This window comes from Marmota flaviventris, chromosome 2 (genome assembly GCF_047511675.1).
Source record: "Marmota flaviventris isolate mMarFla1 chromosome 2, mMarFla1.hap1, whole genome shotgun sequence".
NCBI classification, from domain to species: domain Eukaryota; kingdom Metazoa; phylum Chordata; class Mammalia; order Rodentia; family Sciuridae; genus Marmota; species Marmota flaviventris.
In genome coordinates this window covers 176,696,702-176,709,355 of record NC_092499.1, presented here as the reverse complement: position 1 = coordinate 176,709,355, position 12,654 = coordinate 176,696,702, and the positions used below count along the sequence as shown (strand labels likewise).

The 12,654-nt window shown below is 54.3% G+C and overlaps 1 protein-coding gene across 2 annotated transcripts; it reads right to left on the bottom strand.

The window, feature by feature from the left end:
* Nucleotides 1–3,913: 3,913 nt before the first annotated feature.
* Nucleotides 3,914–9,140, bottom strand: Tmem74b (transmembrane protein 74B). 2 transcript variants are annotated; one of them, XM_071607373.1, is made up of 3 exons: nt 9,071–9,094; nt 5,629–5,734; nt 3,914–5,278 (listed from the first exon to the last, which is right to left on the bottom strand). In XM_071607373.1, the coding sequence occupies exon 3, from the start codon at nt 5,235–5,237 to the stop codon at nt 4,539–4,541; it is 699 nt and encodes a 232-aa protein (XP_071463474.1). In that variant the 5' UTR covers nt 5,238–5,278; nt 5,629–5,734; nt 9,071–9,094; the 3' UTR covers nt 3,914–4,538. The 2 variants fall into 2 exon arrangements, with proteins under 2 accessions (XP_071463474.1, XP_027809581.1); XM_027953780.2 differs by lacking the exon at nt 5,629–5,734 and having other exon boundaries at nt 9,071–9,140.
* Between the last annotated feature and the right edge of the window lie 3,514 nt (nt 9,141–12,654).

Sequence of the window (12,654 nt, the reverse complement as noted above, 5' to 3'; positions counted from 1 at the left end):
GGGAGCTCCCTACCCTGCAACTCCAGCAAGATCACTGCAATGTGAGAATCTACCTCCCAGGAGCGGAAGGAGTCCACTCTCCAGGAGAAACCAACAGGCCATGGGGGGCCCTTTCTGCCTTGGTCAGGGTACCCACACCCCACCTTCCTCCACAGAACCCCACCTGGGGACTTCTTCCTGCCCCTGGACACAGGGCGCCATGCTGTCAACTTTGGCAAGGCCCCTGCCTGTGTTTCTTGGCCCCCAGCCCCTGGTGAAGAAGAGCAAGAAGATTTTGTTTTCCTCTGGAAAAGCAGAGAGGTGGCTCTATTTACCCAGACCCATTGGGAAGGGGTGACCAGAGGACCTGGCTGGCCTGGTTCCAAGCCCTCTCACAATGCCAGGGTGGAAGTGCTCCTGAACACCTCTCCTCCACCCCGAGTTGGGGGAGCAGGAAGGACACCTGAGAGCAGCCTGGCCAGGGGAGGGGACACGCGGCTGCTGCTGAGAGGCCAGCATGCTGGGAGCCGCACAGCCTGTGGCTGGTGGGGAAAGAGAACCGTCTTCAGTCATCCAGAGGACGCGCTGGCTTGGAGCCGCTCTCCCAGAGCGCGTGTCCTTGGCTTCTGAGCAAGGTCAGGCAAGCTGTGTGTGTGTCTGCCGCCCTTGCACAGGCGTGCACTCATGCTCATGTGCTCACGTGTGTGCGGATGTGTCCATGCGGAGAGGAGGACATTTTAAAGAGAATCCTAACAATACTGTTCCCCAAGAAAGGGAGCAACAAGGACGCGGCTCGGCAGCCGGCCTCTTCAGCTGGGAGACCTGCAGGAGCCTGAGGTGGGTGGGCACAGGTGATGGCAGACACGGGGTTTCCATTCCTCAGTGAGCCCCTCTGACTCCTTGGTACACACAGCTGTACAAGACCCAGAGAGGGGGAGGCAGATGGGTTCCTAGGGTCCAGTGACAAAATAAGGCCCTTGAACACTCTGGGCAGGCCGTCTTCTGCATCCCTGAATCTCAGCCCTAAACAGGGCTCCAGGAGGCCGGGCAGGGACTGCAGGACCCTGGGTCCCATGCAGGGACTGCATTCCCTGGCAGGCACAGGGAACTTTGGTTACATTCATCTGTCCCTTCATCAGTGAACACCTACTACGTGCACCAACCAGTTGGTCACAGTGTGAGCGCAGCATGAACTGGTTAGACCAAAATGCCAGCGCTCGCGAAGCCTGCCATCCTGCAGGGGAGGAGTGGGGAGTACAGACGGTCAATAAGAACAGGACACAGCCTGCTGGGTAGCGATCAATGCTTTGCTCTGGACAGAAATAAAGCAGGCAGGAGAAAAGGGAGTGAGGGAGGGGTATGGGGTGTGGTTTTAAACACAGGGGCCAGTAAAGGTGTCCATGAGAGGGTGGTGTTTACAGAAACCCCTAAGGAGGTGAGGGAGTGGGGCTTGCAGTATTGAGGGGAGGAGCCTTCCAAGCCGAGAAGCAGCTAGTGCAAAGGCCCTGGGGTGGGAGTGCCAGGCAAGGTTGAGGAACCGCAAGGTGATGGTGGCTAGAGGGAAATGAGGTTGGAGAGGCATAGGGGTCACACAGTGTAGGGCCTTGAGGCCACTGTAGGGAACCGACGCAGGTCTGGGGGACCTACAGCTTATGGACTTTATGGGGCCATCCTTAAGGAAAAAAATTAATCAGAATTGCAAATACAAAAGGCAATTGGGGCCTTGGGAAGGTCTATGCAGGAGAGGGACACAGGCTTTGCCTCTGGCTGTGGGGAGAACTGGGGCCTTTGTGTGGAATGATGGGGACATGGAGGGGAGCTCTGAGGGAAGGAGTGACCAGACCTTTTAACAGGCTTCCTCTGGCTGCCAACTGGATGATGAGCTGGGGGGATGGAACGGTCAGGAAAGAAAGCCAGACACCAGTGACCAACATGACGGATGAACACCGTTCACATTCTGAAAGTGGATCTGACAATATCTGCTGGTGGGAGATGCACGAGGAAGAAGGGTTGACCTCCCCCACCACCCCATGATTCAGGCCTAAAAGAGTTAGCGCCAGTCCAGGTGGGAAGGAGAGTGTCCTTGTCAGTGGCCATCCTGATCTGCACCACCCCCACCAGGCAGCGTTTTCATGAAACCAACTCTGCAAAGAAACCCAAACTCAGAAAGGTAGAGTAACTTACCTAAAGTCACACAGCTGGTAAATGGCACAGCCTGTATGCAACCCAGGTCTTACCAACTCCAAAACTGCTATCTGTTCGGATACCCCAGGACAAGCAAGGCTGGGGGACCCTAGTAAAGCTTTCAGATGCGAAAAGTCCCTGGAGGTGAGGAGGGCCTCTTCCAACAACCACAGGGGCCTCTGGGATATTACCACACCTGGCCCCTAGGAACTTACAAAGAAAATTCTCAGCACTCCACCCCCACCCCCTCGACTCCTTCCTAAACCTGTTTCTGACCCACTGGTGAGGAGATCTCAGCTGCAATCTTGAGGAAATGTTTCTGGCATCTCTCGAATTTTCTTAATTTGCTGACAAGGTAATGATTGCTTTGCTCCATTACAAACGTTTTCTAAAGGAGTTTCCACATTAGAATGCAAAGCAGGCTTCTCTGGCTTGGAGAAAACCTGAGATTTAATCTTCTACTACATTTAGCCCCTAAATACAATTCATTGCATTTAAACTGATAGGAACTGATGGTCCCAGATGCATCTTCTCAACAGGTTTAGTAACCAAATGAGTCCCCCACTGTCTTCGTAATCCACAGGGCTTGGGTTGATATTTTTATTATTATCATTATGGATTTGAAAAGCCTCAGCCCATCATTTGGGGCGTCCAATCCTACTGTCGTTCACCTTGCCTGGCTCACCACCTTCTGTGGCTTCTCCTTGCTTGGAACTTGGGAGAGATGACACATCCGTGGGAGCCCAGGGGATGGTGACCCTTTCACCATCTTGGCCTTTGTTCTTTGTGACACCCCAACAGAACCTGGGAAGCCAAGCTAAAGGATCTTTGTCCTCTCCAGCCCTCCCCAGCCCCCTTCTCCTGACAGAAACTGCCAACAGGGGCAGATATTTGATCCGTCTCAGAAGCTGTGATCTCATGCTGCCCAGATGTTCCACTCACTGGACTAAAGGCTCCTGTTACGGGTAATCAGGGGCCCTGGATCCCCTAGAGACCCCACGCCTACCCCATCCTCCCACCCCCCAGACAATGAGAATTCCCAGCCCACATGGCCAACTGACACGGAGTAAGTGGACCCACTCAGCCGCAGGGGGCTCACGTAAATGACCCCTTAGAGTCTTCATACCAGTGGCCTAAGAAGGCGGGTACTCTCAAAGCCCCCTAGAGCCATTTGGGCTGAACGATGCCTTCCCCCAAATTCTCAAATGCCTGTATCTCCTTGTTCCTGTCTCATCAAGAGTTTAGAAAGTATGGAAGGAGCTCGGAAACATTCCGCAAGCCAAAGAGAACAAATGTTCACCAATGGGACTGAGCATGCTTGCTCTCCCCCCAGATCAACTGTGGCTACACTTGACTAGTAAGAGGGTAAGTGGGAGGTGACAAACTCAGTGTTTAAAACAAACAAAAAAATTTTTTTTCTGCAATTAGCATGAGGTCAGACCCAAGAGACAATGCTATTAAGGAGGGCTGGTGAATAAGGGCACATCAGATACCACAAAGTCATCACACTTTCTTTTCTGAAAGATTCTCTGTATCCCCAAGAAGGGGTAGAAACAGCACTTCTAACTTTGCAAAATGTGCTACCACAGAAAATTAATCACTACAGGAAATTAGACCCCCAGACCAAAAGCAGGTTTGTGGCACACGGTGGGTTTGACCCACACTGACTAAGGCGCTCTTCAGCAGGACAGTGAGAGCTGCTGGCTTCCTGACAGTGGTGGTCACAGAGGAGAGGCCAGAAAATGGCATGGAGAAGGATCAGTGCCTGGCAGACACCCTCCTCCTGCAAAGGGTGGCCAGAGGCAAAGACCGGGTTCCCATTTCCAGGGCAGAAATGGCCGGAGAGATCATCCAGTCCAACCCCTCACTTTACAGACAGAGCCACTGAAGCCTGGAGAGGACAAGGTCACGGTTCAGTCAGTTGGGATACAACAGGGGGGTCACCGAGTGCTGGCTTCTCCCCTCACCATGAAACCACCTCCCACCTTAGAGGGTCGGAGCTCAAAGGTGCCCCCTCCAAGATCACCCAACATCTTCAGCTAGCCCATGAGGACAGTGGAGGTCCCAGAATTCCCCACAGCATAAGAACAGGACGGGCCACCTTTCACATGGCTCCCCACCCTTGGACATGCCGAGAAACCTCATCTTCCAACAGCAGGGCTTTCCAAACTTTGTATTCTTAGCAACAGAACCTTAAGCAACCTTAACTTGAACTGCAGAACCTGCCTGAGCGGGCTGCCCTGGGCTTCCCCTCCGCACCCAAGACCCCCAGCCCCCTTCCACTGGGCCCTTTCTGGGGAGCTCAGTTTGAAGCCCCAGGCCTCTGGGGGCCTCGGAGCCCAGAGCTAAGGCAGCCGGAAAGGAGGGGCTCTTCCTTAAGACCCCTGGAGGGCGTGGCTGGGCTCTGACACCTGGACCACCTCGTTCTCCACCAGGGCCTGGCCCCCGTCGCCATTGAGCTGTCTCATGCGCAGGTTGATGGAGCCGTAAGTCTTCCGGGAGCCCCTGCCGGGGACCAGGGCCCGCCGGCGGTACAGCTCTCCCTTGCACAGGGAGACCATGAGCAGCGCGGAGAGCAGCATGCCGCCCACCGTGAGCAGCCCCAGGCCCGCGATGATGCACTTGTCCAGGTGGGAGCCCAGGCGGGCGTAGTACATCTCCAGCCGCTCCATCTCCCTCGCCGTCACCGTGTCCGGGTTGACGCGGGCCTCGCGGGGGATGGCGTAGGCTGTCACCACTAGGAGGATCCCAGTCACCAGGAAAACCAGGGCCGAAACGAAGCCATAATCCACAGGGCGGCTCACCGGCTCCAGGCCCGGCCCCTCCTCTGAACGCAGGGACAGGTCGTCCCGCTGGGACCGGGGCAGTGAGGGGACGCCCCCCAGAGGACTGGGGGAGCTGTCCGGTCTGGCATCCCTGGGGTTTTGGAAACGGGTCTCATGCTCCTCCAAGGAGAAGCCGGCATTCTCCACGCCTGCCCTGGATGGGGCCGCGGGGCCCAGAGGAGCTGGTCTCCTTGGGACCTGGGGACCATTGCTCAGTGTCTTCAGTTCCAGACCAGGGGGCGATGCCATTGGGAAGGAGGGCCCCAGCTCATCCCTTGGCCCCTTGGCAGCTAGAAGAGAAAACAGAAAGTCAGCTGAATTTAACCAATCTCTACCGAGTCCCTGCCTGTGCCACAGCTGACCTCTGGGCACAGCCCCCCTCCCCCACTGGGGGAGCTCACCACACCAAAGAGGGAATGGGACAATGACAGAGCAGTGCGATCCACGCTAGGGTTCCGCTCCATCACTGGCTGGTGGGAAATTCACTTAGGCTCTCTGGGCCTCAGTTTCCCCACCTATGAAATGACAATACTACCACTTCCTCCTACTTCACAGGGCTTAAACAGGGATTGAGACAACCCATATAAAGTACTCAGCAGAGTAAGTGCGCGCCCAGTAAGCATTAGTGATGAGCCATTACCATGATGGAGAAATTCAGACTGAGTGGCTATCAGGTTCAAATCCCAGCTTCACCACTTGAGCTTAGACATGTGATGCAAGCTCCTCTGCAGACTCACTGTTCTCACCTGTAAAATGGGAATAAACAAATGCTCCCCCCAATGGTTGTTGTGAAGCTTTCATCAAATAATGCACACAAGGGCTGGGGCTGGGGCTCAGCGGCAGAGCGCTTGCCTCGTACATGTGAGGCACTGGGTTCAATCCTCAGCACCATATGAAAATAAATAAATAAAATAAAGACCATGTATAACTAAAAAAAATGTTTAAAAAATAATGCACACAAGGCCTTGGCCACTTGAAGAAGTGGGTGCTGTTGTGCGTTAGGAAGAGGATGGGAGTGGGGGCGGGGGTCATGGTGGAGACCAAGAAGAGAAAGGAGGGGATGCTTCCAGGAGTTGGTGGCATTTGAAAGCCAGATTCAGAGGAAGAAAGGGAAATTCTACATCAATGAGGGGGGTGAGGGCATTCTGGAAGAGAGAGGGGTGCCTTGGAGGTCAGCGGGAGCTAGTTCATGGAAGACTCTGAAAACCAGGCCAAGGAGCCAGGGAGAAATAGGCAGGCAGGTACTGGAGCAGGTCGTGCTGGGGTGTGCAGGGGTCCGGAACAGATGGTCCAGAAGGTAACAGCATCCAGCAAGAAAGCCAACAGGTGGGGACTGGCTGGGGGGGGGGCGGGGGCAAAGTGGGACGGACTTGAAAGCCACTACTGAGGTCAAAGTCAAATGCCTCAGGGGAGGCCTGGACAGGAGGGTTGGGAGAGGGAGGTGAGAAGGGGGTACTCTCTGGGCTGCAAAGAGGAGACAGACACCCCACCAAGGACCTGAACACCACCATACATAAAGACACACAGAACATGTGCATTACCATCCCGGGATACCCAGGGCCGTATTTGGCTTGCAAAAGTTCTGCTTTGCTTTGTTTCTGGTCTTTTCATTTGTTTTTGGTGCATTTGTTGCCAACACCCAAAAAAGCAAAAGGTTGACATTTTAAACTTTGGATTACTGGCTTCTCTTGCAAAATTGAAGAATCTGGACATCCCAGGTCTCCATCCCCTCCCAACTCTCTGCTTGTCTTGGTAATGGGGTCCTCTCTTAGGCACAGCAAGTCTCTCTCCCACAGCTTCCGCCTCAGTCCCCTTCTTTGGCTGTCATGTGTCCTTCCTGATCCCACAGGAGAATCATGCTCTTCTGTTTACAAGCTGATAACCTGAGGGTACATGCACCCAGGGGGCCAGGCACACAAATCCCCACATGGCACAGAGACCCACAGGTGCAAAGTAGCTCCAATTTATCGATACACACACTCATAAACACACTTCTCTGCATTTGTAGGCTGTGTTTATTCTCTGATGCCCTGCGGTTCTGCATGTGTGGAGAGTGTTTTTGAATATGAGCAAATGAATGAAATAAGAATGAATGAAATGAACAGATGGATGAATATAACTCCAAGGGTCCAGCACAAAAGGGACATTTTTCAATCTCTCTGACCTTCCTTCCAATATGGACTTACAAAAGACATCTCCCTTTAGCACATACAGGGCCTTTCATCTGAGTACAAATCCTCTTTCTACTCACAACCCATTTCTATACTACATTCCTCTTTCTAGAGTTCCAATTTTATAAATGCTTACTGAGCCTCCACTACCTGTTGGGCCCTGTACCTGGTACTTCACTTACAAGTATCACCCATGATCGTCTTCAGCCCAGGATCAGGAATCACTATCTCCAACTTATAAAACAAGGCCTAGATTCCATCACATGTACTTGAGGGATCAGGAATTGAATGCAGGTTTCCTAAGAATTATCCTCCCCCATAATCCTTCAAAGCCACTCACTCCTAGGCAGGTGGTGACACCCCACACTCCTATCCTGGCTCTTCCAGCAGGAACACACAGACCCTCCACTTGGTCCAACCGTCTAACAGCCACCATGAGCATCCAGAGGGCAGTGATACCTCTGAATTTCACCTGGGTCCCCAGATGCCCACCCAGTCACTTCCCAAGGAATAGACAGAGAGGACAGAAGCACTGGTTGGCTTGTTACTCAACACCAAAAGCCACAAATGGCCCCCAGCAGGTGCTACTTGGTCTTCAGATGTGGTACCCACTCACCAGGCCATCAGCACCTTCAACAGAACGGTGCTCCTGGAGTGGCCCAGGAATCCCTTTCCCAAATGGACACACTGATGACTCCATGTCCCAGAGGAAATCTGAGGCACCCAAATTCTTGGTAAGGGACTCTCCTTCACCCACCAGGAAACCCAAAACTTATTCCTTAGGATGCCCAGTGTGGGGGCAGAGAAAAAAGACCCACCCCCAGCATCAGAATGTCACTGTTTCTCAATCAGGGGTTCAGAAGCCCACAAGGCCATGTGCAATGACCCAAACATAAGCACAGACACAAATATTGTACCCACTGATTGTACCCCAGAATCACACCAGTTACTCCAATTTCATCTGAAGTTGGACAGGCCCTGAAAGACACACCCCAGTTCCATATTCAATCCCCTGGGGGTGGTTCCCACAGCAGTCCCCACAGACCCAGTAAGAGCAGGGTGACCCACAGATCCATAGGTCACTCTGGTACCCCGGAGGGGGAAGAACTGGTTATAGAAAGGGAGAAAAGACAGAAAAGAAATGGAGAGTTTCCCCGTAGGGCTGCTGAGATTCAAGCCTGATCTGCCAAGACCTGCCTGGGCCCAGCACCCCACCCGTGGCGCACACTGACACCCAGGGAGACGGACGCACAGCGAGGATGGGTGAAGCTCCACAACACCCAATCGATAGTCACACGCATGAGTTGTACACAAAGCCTCAGGGCGCGCAGACACGCACACGCCGTCCACGCTGTTATACCCAAAGTTCCGCGCAGGAAGCCCGGCAGCTGGGCGACCACCGCGCCCGCGCGCCCGCCACCCGCAGCTCACACCCCCTGCTCCTGCCCTTGACCGCGAACGCCGTGGGCGGCCCAGGCCAGACCTTGCCAGGCAGCGCCCGCAGCAGGGCGGCCGGGGAGGCCGGGCTGCACCGGCGCTGGCGTGCCCGGGTCCCCTCGCCGCTTGTCCTTCGGCGGGCCGCGAGGTCAGGCTCGCTGTCCTTCGCCAACACGCGCCGGCCCCGGCCTCAGCCTCCGGCCGCCCCCGCAGCCCCCCTCGTCGTGTGTACCTGTGCCCGGCCTCCCCTGCCTCCCCGCGCGGAAGCGAAGGGCGCCGGGAGGCCAGCGGGCGAGGTGCGTCCTCCCGGGCGCCTGCCCGCCTCCCCGCGACCGGAGCCGCCCGCCAGCCCGCCGGCCGGGGGCTCGGCTGCAGCGCAGCCCGAGAGCGCGCGGGCCTGGCCGCCGCCGCCCGGTCCTCCCCGGCTCCCGCCCCCTTCCCGCCCGGCCCGAGCCCCCGGCGAGGAGCACATACCTGCTCGCGCCGCGCGGGGCTACACCGCGGCGGTGGCGACCGCTGGGGCGGGGTGGCGGGGTCCGGGGAGGTAGCGACAGGGAAGGGGCGGGAGCCGGGATTCTCTGGCGCCGCGGATCGAGCTCCGCCCTTGGCCGGCGAGGGCGCCCGGAGAGTTAGCACGGGGAGGGACCGGGAGACGGGTGGGGGACGGGGGCGAAGGCGGGGGGGTGCCAGTCCATCCTCCTCCCCTCCCCTCCCCTTAGGGCACCTCTGTACCGCCCGCGCCTGGGCTGCGGGAACCCGAGCTGGAGTCCCCGGTCCCAGGGCTCGGGGGCGGGGCGGGGGGAGGGGCTGGAGAAGACCCCTCCCCCGCCGCTGGGGAGCCCCCACTGCGCCAAAGCCAGGAGCGACCCCCGCACCCTCCAACACCCGGCCCCAGGTAGGACCCTGGGTCCCCTCTGAGGTCTGCAGGTCCGTAGTCTCCTCGGGCGCTGGAGGCTCGGCGGCTCAAAGGCGCCACCTAGAGGCTGAAAGGAAGCCCTGGCGAGGCCTCCCACCCTTCTTTCTCTGTGGGACCACGTCGTGCGCTGCCCAAGAGGGATGGGCTCCTGGGACACTGCTAAAGGCTGCGCACACCCTCGCGCTCCAAGGCCCAGCTGCAGCGCCTCCTCCGCCGGGAAGGCTACCTGGCTGCTTCACACGCAGCCTGTCCCCGGGGCCCTCCATCTGATCTCTCCCCTTGCCTGCCGGAGAACTCTGATCTCTGACCGGCGTGATTTTCTAGTTCAGGGCAGCCCCCTCCATCAGACTGACAACTCCTGCAGAGCAGGGTCCAAGCCTGAGCCCCCAGAACCCGGTGTGTGGGTGCGGTGCACAGCTAAGGAGTGGGGTGACTTCCTCAGCTTCTGTCCTTTACTGAGCCCAGACTTATTAAGATGGGCTGAGTGAAGTTCTCCTTCACAAAACTCAAGTTGGCACTTCCTCTTGGGGGCCAGGCCAAGCCCAGAGAGAGATTTGGTCTGAGAAGCGTGGGATTTCCAGAAGACTGGGGGAGGGGGCTCTCTGAGCCTCAAGTGCTCACCACTGTCCATGGGCATCATGACCATGCAGGCTCCTGGGGCTCTGGAGGACTGCAAATGAGGACCCCTTGTCCTGGCTCCTTTGCTTCATCATGAGCAGATCATCATCCAAAGGCCTGTGCAGTCTTCACCCACCAGGAGAGCAGAGGCCACCCTGGACTCTTGGGGCCAGGGTAGCATAGCCTATGCAGAGTCCCCGGGCCTGGGAAGGCCTGTCTCCTGCCAAGAAGTCCTGAGACCTGGCCCACTGTTAGGGTCTTCAAAGGGAAACCAGCCCTGGCACCCACACACCAATGCAATCCCAGCTCTGCCACTCAGAGCTCAGTTTTCTCATCTGTGAAATGGACTCAGCAAGGGAATGGGAGTTGAATTAAAGATTTCCTTGCAGCAGTCACCCGGTTCCTCCCTTGTGGTGCACAGTCTTACCACACAGCTTGGACCTCGGCCAATATTTCTGCCTGGGACATTTTCTTCCCGATATCCTCAGTACTCACTCCTCTCACCTTCCTTAAGTCTTTGCTCATATGTCCCCTTCCCAAAGACACCTACCCAGGCCATCCTTCAAAAAAATTCTAGTGCCTCAGCACCTTTACTTCTTCCTCTGGATTTTTCTCTGTAGCCTTTATCAACTCTTGATATTAGTTTATTTCTTTGTTTATTGTCACCAGGGAAACACGAGTGTCCAAAGACGAGTGGAGGCTTTGCCTGTTTCCCTGATGGGTGTATCCCCAGAGACTAGAAAAGACACCAACACCCGGAAGCCTCTTGATAAATAATTTTTAACTAAAGAGCAAATAAAAGAAGCAAGTATTTTATTGAATACCTATTCTATACTAGTGAACTAGGTAAACCCTACCCCATCCTCAAGAGCCCATATTCTAGATAAGTAAATATAACCCTGCAGCTGTAGTCAGTGCTACCAAGCAAAGGGACATTGTGAAAGCCTCAAGCAAGGATGCTGACCCTTGGGGGTAGGGATAGCTCCCCTGTAGAAGCAAGGGTGGAGCCCAGATTAGAAGATACAGTTGGGTAGAGAGGGCAAGGAAGAGAGGTCCAATAGAGGGCTAGCATGGGCAAAGGCCCTGGGGTGGAAGGCAGCACAGTAAGAATGAGGGCTGAAGGAGACAGATGTGGCTTATGTGGACTGCTCAGTTAGGAATGTGGTAGAGATGAGACTGCATCTGTCAGTAGGCCAGGTTTCTGGGAAGTCCTGTAGGCCAGAGTTTGTTCTTTGTCCTCAGAGCTATATTGAAGAGTGTGTGGACAGGGTTAACTAAACCTCTTTCTCTGTTGCATGTGAATTTGACCTTTGGTTAATTGTCAAGCTGTTTCCTGGAAACAGATTAAAAAAAAAATACTATGTCTGCTGTGTTACTGAGCAACATTGTCCATGGTAAAAATGACCCCCAAGAAAGAGGCTAGAATGATCTATACAGCAATTGATTAGAATTGGACACATCAATATGAATTCATGCTTGGCTTAATATAGATGCAGATGATTACATGAGACATATTTATAGACATTTATATAACATGGATTAGTATATGCATATTTATTTCCTTGCTCTGTCAGTTGAGAGGCCTAGAAGCAGTGGTGTTCCATAGCAATGACCTCACCTCGCACCCAGATCCTGGTTCCCGATGCCAGTTGCCAGCAAGAGGAGCCAGGGCTCCTTGGAGAAATGGGGCATGAAATGTACAAGATGAACCTGGAGCATCTTATAGTGCCAGAAAACAAATGCTAAACACACACACACACACACAGTGATGGGGGTGTGTCAAAGGACATAGGCCAACTAAAAGAAGTTCAATAACTAAAACTGGAAAAAATAAATGAACCAATACTGGATTGCAACCAGAAGTATGAAACAAATAATCCGTAAGTCAATGCTGATACAAATAACTGAAAAAAAAAATAAACAAGTGAGGAAAAGAGATAAATCTCCCATGCGGAATTCTAAATATGTAGATCCTTGGTCTTCAAAGATGGGGACAGCACCTTTACTTCTTCCTCTGGATTTTTCTCTGTAGCCTTTATCAACTCCTAATATATAAGGACCACATAACTCTGTGATCCTTAAGTGTGGGCTGTGCATAGTGACTTCTTTTCCAAGAGTACAGTGTGGAAGGGGGTTGGGGACACCTGACAAACCCTATCTCCTCAGCCAGGTGCTCAAGGTCAACATCAACTGTCAAATCACCTTATAGTATGCACCCTTGATGTGATGTGTCGAAGATGGCACTCAACCTCTATGTCCTTCCTCTCCATGACCCATAACCCCAGTGTAATCATGAGATAAATGCCACTGAGGACCAATTGAATGTCATTGAGGGACATTCGACGAGATACCTGACCAGTCCCCTCAAAACTGTCAAGGGCATCAAAACCCAGGAAAGTCTGCAAAACTGTCACAGACAAGAGGAGCCTAAGGAGACATGACAACTAAATACAGTGCGGTGTCCTCAATGGGACCCCGGAACAGAAAAAGGACAGTAGATAAAACCTAGGGAAATCCAAATAAA

What these genes read in the sequence shown, in the direction of transcription:
- Tmem74b (XM_027953780.2), bottom strand. Translation starts at nt 5,237, where the DNA reads ATGGCATCGCCCCCTGGTCTGGAACTGAAGACACTGAGCAATGGTCCC.